Genomic DNA, 11096 nt, shown 5'->3' with positions numbered 1-11096 from the left:
TAAGTTGTTACAATTGAAAGTTGGAGGGGACAGTTGCAACATTTAGACAAATTCAGGGGTTATTTGTGTATTAGGCCAAAAAAGAATAACGAAAGAAAAGTCCAAGTTTGGTATTAACAGCAAGTGAAAATTCCTTCCAAAACCAACCCTATCTACTAAAGGTTAGGGTTTCACAACGCTGCTTTTAGAAAAAAAAGGAAAGAAAAATGAAACAAAAAATAAATAAAAAACGAATTAAAAAACAGCAAAATACGTTTCTCTCCAACAATCCCCTTCTCCCTTTAAAAACTCCGGAGATCAGAATCCCACCACTGCCGTGTTCAGGTGCGTCATCAACAGCATCTCTGCCTTCTCTCTCTCCCTCTCTTTTCTTCCTACTCCGTTCTCCTCCTCCTCCTCCTCCTCCTCCTCCTCCTTGTGATACCAGATTGGCGGTGACAAATCAAAGGAGATGACCTGCAATGGCTGTGCCGTTACAAGTGATACTGTGACGATACGGCGGAGATAGCGGTTCACAGTGGCGGAAACGGTAAATATCAAGCGAAACCCCTTTAATATCTGTAACGAAATGCCAGATACTTCGAGTCTCGGTCCATATGCAAAACCCTGATTTCTGTGAACCTGCATGGTGTTTGATTTTTAGCGGAACTACGCCATAGTTGCTAGATTCTTAGTCCGCTCCTGTCAATTTAATAATATGTCTGAAATTGAAATTTTGTGCATATATTCATTTGCACTCAAGTGTTCATTCGTGCTTGATAGTGGGGATTTTTGATATGTATATGCATAAGCCGTAATTTCTATTAATGCTGACTCTCTGTTCCATGTTTTACACAAATATATCATTGCATTTGCTTGATGGCTCCCTTTTTTCCTATTTGGTTGCTTCATTTTAAGTTATTTTGTCAGTTTTGCCTCCTTTCTTTACAAATTGTTTTTTTGTCCACTTCTGTCGCTCTACAGTTGGTATGAATCTCTCCCTTGTTTGGAATTAGTCAGGGTGGATGCTATAACCTTATTAGCTTAGTATCTTTACATTCCTATGCATGTGAAACTCTCTTGAAATGCTGCATTCTTTTCAATTAGTTGAATATTAATATTATAATTAAGTGATGAAAGATACTAAGCTAATAAAATCATCAAGGGAGTTGTACAAACCATTATCACGATTTTTGTAATTTTCTTTGTACTTTGTTTTGGCCTTAGTTAGGTCATTGTACTTGTAATTTCGGATAAATTAGCCCCTGACTAACAAAACTGTCGAACATAACTTTCATTCTCCATTAACTGATAGATCATAATCTACTCCAAATGTGATTCTCTTAATTTCTATTGAGCTAATTAACAAAAATTGTGTGATATGCCTAACGGATTTGTCAGTTAAGTCGCTTATCCGAAAATTACAAGTACATGTGCTAACTGAAACCAAATTGAAGTACAGTGGTAAAAAATATGGGTTTTGCCATGCCTCTTGCTTCTGGTTCTTTTAAAGGCTTTGGCAAGATCAGTGAGAAACTTCATTCTGAGTTCTAACTTCTAAATGTTTCTTGCAAATGCTTTGTTTTCTGCCATATAATTTTAAATTTTTATAATTTCTCTAATTGGTTATTGAACTCTTTCTTGGATGAAATTACCTAGTGATATCAAGTAAATCCTTTATGTACTAGTTTCCTTTTTTTTTGTTCTAAAAGTTTCTTCTTATTCCACCAAATGGTTCAGAAATCAACGTGAAAGGGAAAGAAACAAAATGGTGAAACTATTGTTTGTTTTGTCTCACTGATCCCAATTTGGGCTTAATCTAGTGTTTCAAATTTGAAGTGTTCTAGAGATGTTTATTTCTCTCGCTTTGAAGCTGAAACTTGAGTTCATTGTGTTTGTGAATTTGAAGTTTGGCATCACAAGTTGCATAAGGGGTTATAAGTGCTGGGGGTTAGTGTTTGCATATGTATCCAAAACGTTCTGGTGAAGGAGATGGGTCTGTTCATAGGCCAGTTCGAACGAGTGATAGGCTCAGGAGAAGACCAAAACTGCGTACATTCGTATATTACTCTCCAACTATCCGCTCAACTATCCGTCGCCCCAAGAAAAGCACTAAACTTAGGGCGAGGACTACTGCTTCTCGAATTGCAAAGATTTTGTCTCCTGATGGATCAGTTCGGAACCCAAGTAATAATGTAAGTCCCTTTCTTTCTTTCTCTGTATTTCCTTTATTATTATTATTTTTTTTTTTGAACTTTGGTGCTTAAACTCAAGTGATTGTCAAATGGGTGCTTAAACTCAAGTGATTGTCAAATGGCTTCTTTCAGCCAATTTAGGTCAATATTTATGGTTACTGCAACTTTTGCAGTGCATGCTTTCTAACATTTGAATGCTTTACTGGTGGCAAGTATTTTGTGCAACAAATATGCATTCTTCTGTAAAAGCTTGCATTTCAAGCATATATGTTGTGCCAAAGATGTAGGGTAAGCTCTGATCATTATCTGAACCCATCTTTTGAAGACCTGTACAAGATTCTTATTATTATTTCAGGCACCTTGTAATATGTTTCTTACTATTATCAATTATTAGCTGTTCTTTATGTTATGTACCCTTGCATTGTAAAGGATGTGCCATTCGGAAAATTTTAGTTTGGGATTGAATTTAAGTATATTGTATTTTTAATCCCGATGTTCAAGGTGAAATAGGATTTGATTTAAAGCTTCAAAGGTTAATCTAGCAGCACAGAACCACCAAATTCTCCTTTAAAGAGATAAAAATATATACAAAGAAAAATCACGAGTGGCGTATTAACATACTGAATTGATGAATAGATCATTTATTCGTGGACCAGCATTTCTTTTATGGTGTGAGCTTCAAGAATCTAAATATTTATGTTTCCTGAACATACAATTGAGGACATTTTTGCTCATATCCATTTCCTTTTGATGCCAAATTAATTCAAAAATTACTTTGTCTTCCTAACTTATGAATTATGATACATGTTACTATTCATTTTGTCAGAAAGTAGCAACCAATCTTCGACGCTCAACCAGAAAGAGGAGGTTATCTGTAAATCTTGAGGGTTTCACTGACAGTTCAGGATCAGAAGATGAAGACTTGATGGTGAGTAACTCTACTCTTGCAAGAAAAATGGTTTCTAGTGATCAGTTATTTTATTTTTCTCTTTCCTTTGATGGGTTTAAGCCTGAATTATTATAACAAATTGGTGTGAAATCTATTTTTATTCTTTTATTATTATTATTTTATTAGTTTGTGTGAAATTTTGAGTAATTTTATTTTCAGAAGCCAACCTTTCGGACCCTTAGGAATCGGATTGATAATAACATGAGTCAGGATGAGTTGTCATCTCCAAAGCGTAAAAATACTGTAGAGACTAGGTCCTTGCCTAGACGTGAAGGATTACGGCCCCGTCGTTCAAAAACGGTGGCAAGAGGACAGTTGAAATTGGAGTCTGGTAATGGGAAGAATACTTCTGATGAGAAGATAGTCGAAGATGAGACTGAAAACGGGAATGAGATTGATGATAATGATGCAGATGATGATCAAAATGATGATGATGCTGAAGATGAGGGTGATGGTGATGGTGAGGGTGAGGGTGAGGGCGAGGATGAGGATGAGGATGAAGGAGAGGAAGATGGTGATGATGACGAAGGTGAAGATGAAGAACAGGAGGGAAGAAGAAGATATGATCTCCGTAATAGAGCCGATGTCCGTAGATTTTCTATGCAAGAAGGTAAGCAAAGACCTCGATCTCCACGAAGGGTATTGCATCAAGGAATTGGGACAAGGGGTAATAGGGATGTAAGGAAGGGTGGATCACGAGTTCACAAGCGACATCGAATGCCAAGAGCCGAAGATTCTGATGATTCTCTTCTTGTGGATGAACTGGACCAAGGTCCTGCTATTCCTTGGGCTCGAGGAGGTAGCCGATCTGGTCCACCTTGGCTCTTTGGAGGACTAGACATGCATGGATCCTCAACATGGGGGCTAAATGTTGCTGCATCTGGCTGGGGTCATCAGGGTGATACTGTTGCTACATTGACCTCTGGGATCCAAACTGCTGGGCCAAGCTCCAAAGGCGGAGCAGATATCCAACCATTACAAGTTGATGATAGTGTAAGTTTTGATGAAATAGGTGGCCTTTCAGGATATATTGATGCTTTGAAGGAGATGGTTTTCTTTCCATTATTATATCCAGAGTTTTTTGCCAGCTACCACATTACCCCTCCAAGGGGGGTTTTGTTATGTGGTCCTCCTGGCACTGGGAAGACATTGATAGCTAGAGCATTGGCATGTGCTGCTTCAAAAGCTGGTCAGAAGGTTAGTTTTTACATGCGCAAGGGTGCTGATGTACTTAGCAAATGGGTAGGTGAAGCTGAAAGGCAACTGAAACTTCTCTTTGAAGAGGCACAGAGGAACCAGCCATCCATTATCTTCTTTGATGAAATTGATGGACTTGCTCCTGTGAGATCTAGCAAACAAGAGCAAATTCACAATTCTATTGTTTCGACTTTGCTTGCATTGATGGATGGTCTAGATTCCAGAGGACAAGTAGTTTTGATTGGAGCAACCAACAGAGTTGATGCTATTGATGGAGCATTGCGTCGTCCTGGTCGGTTTGATCGTGAGTTCAACTTTCCTTTGCCTGGTTGTGAAGCACGAGCTGAGATACTAGATATACATACTCGGAAGTGGAAACATCCTCCTTCTAAAGAACTAAAATTGGAACTTGCAGCCAGTTGTGTTGGATATTGTGGTGCTGATTTGAAGGCTCTATGCACTGAAGCAGCCATCCGTGCTTTCCGTGAGAAATATCCTCAAGTTTACACAAGCGATGATAAGTTCCTCATTGACGTGGACACAGTCAAGGTTGAAAAATATCATTTTATTGATGCCATGTCCACGATTACCCCTGCTGCTCACAGGGGTGCTGTCGTGCACTCTAGGCCATTGTCTTTAGTAGTTGCACCATGTCTGCAAAGACATCTGCAGATAGCCATGAATTGCATCTCTGATATTTTCTCCCCCCTTGGAATGTCATCAGAGTTTACCAAGGTTTCCATGCTTTCCTACGGGTCTGCAATTCCTCTTGTGTACAGGCCACGTCTTCTGCTATGTGGAGGTGAAGGTTCTGGGCTGGTAATTTCTTGAACTTATTTTATTTTAGCAAATCTGTGTTTATGGAAACCTCAAACTGAATATACTTACTGATATAGTTTAACAGGATCATCTTGGGCCTGCAATCTTACATGAATTGGAGAAATTTCCTGTTCATTCTCTTGGTCTTCCATCTCTCCTTTCAGACCCTAGTGCAAAGACACCAGAGGAAGCCTTGGTGCATATATTTGGTGAAGCAAGAAGAACAACACCTTCAATCCTTTATATATCTCAATTCGGTCTTTGGTGGGAGAATGTACGTTGATACCTTTTTCCTTTGTTGATTGCATAAAGAGCTTAAACTTTATTTTGAGTACAATTTTGATTGATGCATGAAGTCTAGACTGTGATTATGCATGTTGAAGGAATAGGCTGTGACTGTATTTTTGCCTGACTTTATTTTTCTTTATATATAGAGGGCGAGCCTTGGCGCAACGGTAAAACGTTGTTGTCGTGTGACCAGAGGTCACGGGTTCGAGTCTTAGGAGCGGCCTCTTGCCAATTAAATTGGCAAGGGAAGGCTTGCCCCCAATACACCCTTGTGGTGGGACCCCTCCCCGGACCCTCGCTCAGCGGGGACGCGTAATGCGACCGGGCCGCCCTTTCTTTATAGTAACTATTAACTATATTTTTTTATGCCCACTTTACTTTATGTGCTGATCTGAATCAATCAACCTACATTGCTTGATTTTTTTTTTTTTTGTTATTTTTATTGATGTATTAATGACCTCATATAGTTAACATGAATGAACCCTCTGGCACTTATGTTATCTGGGTATCGTAATATTTCAGGCACATGAGCAGCTCAGGGCCGTTCTTTTGACTTTGTTAGAAGAACTTCCATCTGATTTGCCTATATTGTTGCTTGGAACTTCTTCGCATCCACCTGATGAGAATGAAGACCAGCCATTTCTAGTATTTCCTCAACGCTCAGTGTATGTCCTCTATTTTGGAAGCAACTTTTCATTTTGATATATAGCAGTTCTGTTTAATTTGTCTATTTTAGTTGATGCTAATCCCGTTTCTAATTGCACTCAAACACCTAGCATCTTTAATTGAATTATAGTCTTGTGCATTAAAACTCATGGAACTATACATTTTTTCTTCTGTTATTGTGCTTGTTTGGGGAGTCTTTGGCAAGAGTCATTAACTATTATCCTTGTTATCTACTCCAAATAAAATGGCCATTGCACCTACCTGGGTTTTCTAAGCTGACTGTGTTCCAAAAATCTTGAAGTGGAGATGTGAACCAGCTGAGACTTCAATTCTCGAGGCTTTTGGATAAGATCCTAGGATACAAAATTCTAGTGAAATTAATTTTCTATTGGAAACTTAATATCCTGTACATGTTGATAGCTTAGTGAATTTTCATAAATTGAACATTATTGTCACAGAATGTCTTTCCATTTTCAGCTATCAAGTGGGCTTACCATCAACTGAAGACAGATCTTTGTGTTTTGAACGTTTAATTGAAGCTGCCTTATCAGTCTTCTTGGAGGGAATGAGCAACAAATCTCAAGAATCGACCCTTCCTGAACTTCCGAAGGTGCCTAAAGTGGCAAGTGGCCCAAAGGCCTCAGAGGTAAAAGCTAGGATAGAAGCAGAGCAGCACGCCCTTCGTCGAATGAGGATGTGCCTCAGAGATGTTTGCAATAGGTAAGGACCTTTCAATAATTCTGTTCTCTGCTATAACTATTAATTTAATCTTTTCTAGACCTATGTTGCCAGAGTGGTTTGTCATGAAATTGTCTCTTCTTTCCTGGCATGCTAAATGGCGTGTTGCCTTTATTTGCGTCAATGAAGTTTTAAGAATCATAATACTCAATTCTAACAGAAATAAATAAATCTGGATATGTTGGTTTTCAATATTTTTTTTTTATTTCCTTTTCTTATCCTAATGTTATGTGCGGTCTCTAATTCTGAAGGTATGCCAAAGGATGGTTAAAACTTGGGGAAAATGGGATTAGATGAAATTAATGTTTTCGAAATATAAAACCATACAAGACATAGGTAATATACGAAATTTAATGTTTGTGCATTCTGCATGCCTTGCCAAGAAAATAAGACACTGGTGATATTGCTTATGCATTAAAAAACATGATGTCTCTTTGTTACTTTTTCCTTGGATTACCTGATGATATTGCTTGCAAATCATTGTACGTTGGAATTAAGATTAGTTTACTTTCTCTATTGCAGGACATTGTATGACAAACGATTTAGTGCCTTCCATTATCCTGTCACAGATGAGGATGCACCAAATTATCGCTCAGTAATTCAGAACCCTATGGATGTGGCTACTCTGCTGCAGCGTGTTGACTCTGGTCAGTACATTACATGTTCAGCATTCCTGCAAGACTTTGATCTCATCGTGACCAATGCGAAGGTATGTTTCTTAGTATGATTTTTGGTTCTAACTAAACTTGTGATTGAGGAAAGCTAGGGGATATTGTATTTCCATATATGAGCTAGGAGAGGGTTACATACAAATAAATTATACAAAAGTTCAATATGTATATCATTTGTTTTCTTGCCAGTATCTGATACATGTTATCTTATGACGAGTTAATGATTACCTTATGTGTAAACTATAATTGCAATTCATCAGTACAACTTTTTTCATGGTTATTTTATGTTGATTTGGCATTAAAGCCTAGTATCTTGGGTTTTTTGTTGTGGAAGATGATTTCACAACTGTAATTAGTTTTACTTATAATTATAATTTTAGTTTTTTCTGCTAGGAGATGATTTCATGTATGGTGACTAAATACCATAACTAGCAAAATAGTGCTCTTAGGCCATGAACGGTTAATTTTCGCCATGATGTTGTGCCAGGTTTAGAAGGAAAGTTATGTTACTTGATTGCCCAAGTGAATCTAGTCATGGCTGTCCCTCTCTTCCTCTTGACTTGTAGAAACAAGATTAAGATTTTTTTATGCCAGCCCGAGTTTATACAATGTAAAGCCAATAGCAAAACTGAGTCGTACTCTCCTGTTTTGTCTCTGATTTTAGAAACCCTGAGAAAACATCTGGTTTACTGGCGAGATAATACATTCCTCAGGGATGCATTGTCTTGCTATGGTGTGGTAAAGAGAACATTGCCACTTTCAAGCATATTACCCGTGTTTGTCCTATCACTTTTACTGCTTTTATTAGGGATACATCTCCTTTGTAATATAATATGTTCACTTATCAATTTTTTCAAATAAGGATGCTGGCATATGATGATGTAGCTAGCCTTTTTTTTTCCTAGCTTTGCAGCTGTTTATGTACAACCAAATGTGTAATTGTATAAATGCTTTGCCTGAACTATTGTCAAAGACCTGCTTCCGTATCCTTCGATATAAGTAACAGATTTGAACAAGTTATTGCTTACATTAAAGCTCAACTTAATTCATTCAAGGATATGGGGTTCAATTTTAAAGAATATACTGTTTACTTCAATGTTTTTTTGTACATATCTTCCAAGTTGACACATTTTCCCTCAAATTCAGGTGTTTAATGGAGATGATTACAATGGAGCTAGGATCGTTAGTAGAGCTTTTGAACTTCGAGATGCAGTAGGTTACTTATTCTTTTGATTTTTCACCTTGCATCCTCTTTGCATAGGGGTCTAACAGTAGTGCACATTTATATAGGTGTACGGAATGCTGTCACAGATGGACCCTGCGCTTGTTGCATACTGTGACAAGATTGCTGAACAAGGGGGTCCAGTTAATGTGCCAGATGATTTAGACAGTTCTATCTTCCCGTCAACCCCAGTTGTGCAGCTGGGAACTGTCACTAGAGCAAGTGCACGGCTGCGTAATGTCCAACCAGAGGTTAATAAGGATCAAAGTTATGAGGCTTTGCGAAGGCAAAAGAAAAGCACTGATGTTGCGCATGGAGGTATTGTCTTTCGCCATCTTGGTATTATTTTGTTATTTTACTGTTTAATTTCCCAGTAATATGAAAAGGACACATTTTTTGCATCTGAAAAATTAGTATGATCCTGTAGGCCTAGCATTCTAGATTTTTGGTCTAGAAGACTGACATATTCCGAAATCCGCTGTCAACTTGTCCAGAAAATCTAGATGGGAGGGGGTATTTAGGTTCCTTTGTTGTGACATTGCCTAGTATTTGAAGTCTTTTTTTGACATGACAACACAATTTATACAGACACCCTCCTGCACAATCCCTTGGGTATATAGATCACATCACATGATTGCCTAGTATTTGAAGTCTTTTTTTGACATGACAACACAATTTATAGAGACACCCTCCTGCACAATCCCTTGGGTATATAGATCACATCACATGATTATGACAAAGATAACCCGTTTTGATACCCTTAGGAAAATGGGATGTGGAACCCTCAAATTTGTCTATTATTATATGGGGAACTGTACCTCGATCTTCCTTGTTTGCCTCATTTTCCTTGGCTTCCTAAACACGGTATTTAGGTTGAATATTGACTGCCTGTGGACTTTATCTTAGAATTTGAACAAACTGGGCTGTACATTTTTGGACACAGTATGTGATATCTGAATTGATGAATATCAGTGTCAACTACAGAAGAGAAATCACGGCATCAGGAAATACAATCGGCAAAAGCATCATCAGAAGAAGAGGGAGGGGTAAACGACATGAACCACGAAACGCAAGAGACCTTATCCGGTGAAGGCAATAGGACTGAAACCAGTGGAGAAGCTTGTGCTAATACAGAAGGGAGCACATCACAGGATACATGCATGTTGGATGCTGAAATTTCCAGCCAAGCCGAGCATGTAAAGCGTTTGCTTGTGGAGCGTACAGAAAATTATGGCATTCCGCAGCTTGAGAGGCTGTATACGCGAATAATGAAGGATGTTTTCAAGGCCAAGGACAGAGCAGGTAAGGATGACCCCAAGTCCTCAATTTTGAAGGTTTTGCTGAAATTTGCCGAGGTTGAGTCAAATTTCTGAACTTGAAACCTTTTTTCCTTTATAAAGAGAAAAAAGAAAAAGAAAAATCTTGCAGCTAGTTGATGTAAATTCGGGATTTTTTGTTTCCAATGCAATAGAAAAATAGAGTGAAAGATCGATCCCCCATCCATTATAATGTAGTGAAAAAAAGTAACCAATTAGGGATGCATATGATACACACACAGTTCTAGTAATTCATCAAAATCTCTCCAATAAGTTCCGTCCCTATCATTTTGAAAGTTTCTAAGGTGCTATTTATGTTGCTACTTTTACAGATAATAAACATAAATTTGTGGAACTTAAAAAATGTAATCGTTACAGATATTATCATGATGTGAATACAGATTTAATATAGTTAGTTTTAATCCATCTTCTAATCAAACAATACTTAAATGATCTTAAAATGAAAATTTTTATTCATTTTAAGAATTAAAGTACCTTACAATATCATTTAACTTTTCAATTTTTTTATTTTGAGGCCGTCAACGGTCGTTTTGAGGCATTTAGTGGTCACCGATGTTAAAAAGTGTAAAACTTATTCTAACATTGTGGTCTACCATAAGTGTAATTGATCCATTTTTTAATAAAAAAAAATAATAATCAATTAAAAAGGTAAAAGTATAGACATTAACCATGTGGTTTGGATCAGTTCGGATAAAGAGTTATTTTTATTTTATAAATTAATTAATTCCATAATTATCTAATTGTTACGAATAAACCTCAAAACAAGAATAAAAATAAAAAATAACATTTCTTCCTTGTTTGTCTTGTAAGAGAATTGTAATTCCTGTTTTATCAATGTGAGGTTTAACACCAAGAACCAAGTCAGGCCTTGAACACCTCTGGTTATTGAATCTTTCTTGCATTTGTGATTGTTACCCAAATTGCCCTGAAAAGCTATTTTCTTCCACATTTAGGGGCTGTTTTAGGGGTTTCAGGAAAGGGTAAGGGAATGAGGAGGTTTCATTCCTTTTGTTGGTGTTTGTTTTGTCAATTCAA

General features: G+C 37.5%; 1 protein-coding gene across 3 annotated transcripts; it reads left to right on the top strand.

The window, feature by feature from the left end:
• The first annotated feature begins 219 nt into the window (after positions 1–219).
• On the top strand, positions 220–10395 carry LOC136222005 (ATPase family AAA domain-containing protein At1g05910). 3 transcript variants are annotated; one of them, XM_066009481.1, is made up of 11 exons: positions 220–529; positions 1889–2174; positions 3001–3102; positions 3286–5139; positions 5225–5413; positions 5950–6092; positions 6571–6813; positions 7354–7540; positions 8649–8714; positions 8793–9042; positions 9697–10395. In XM_066009481.1, exons 2-11 carry the CDS (start codon positions 1944–1946, stop codon positions 10095–10097), a joined length of 3666 nt encoding a protein of 1221 aa, XP_065865553.1. In that variant the 5' UTR covers positions 220–529; positions 1889–1943; the 3' UTR covers positions 10098–10395. The 3 variants fall into 3 exon arrangements, with proteins under 3 accessions (XP_065865553.1, XP_065865555.1, XP_065865552.1); XM_066009483.1 differs by having other exon boundaries at positions 3283–5139; positions 9709–10395; XM_066009480.1 differs by having other exon boundaries at positions 3283–5139.
• The last annotated feature ends 701 nt before the right edge of the window (positions 10396–11096 follow it).

Source organism: Euphorbia lathyris, chromosome 3 (assembly GCF_963576675.1).
Source record: "Euphorbia lathyris chromosome 3, ddEupLath1.1, whole genome shotgun sequence".
Lineage (NCBI taxonomy): Eukaryota > Viridiplantae > Streptophyta > Magnoliopsida > Malpighiales > Euphorbiaceae > Euphorbia > Euphorbia lathyris.
This window is presented reverse-complemented; position numbering and strand designations above follow the sequence as displayed.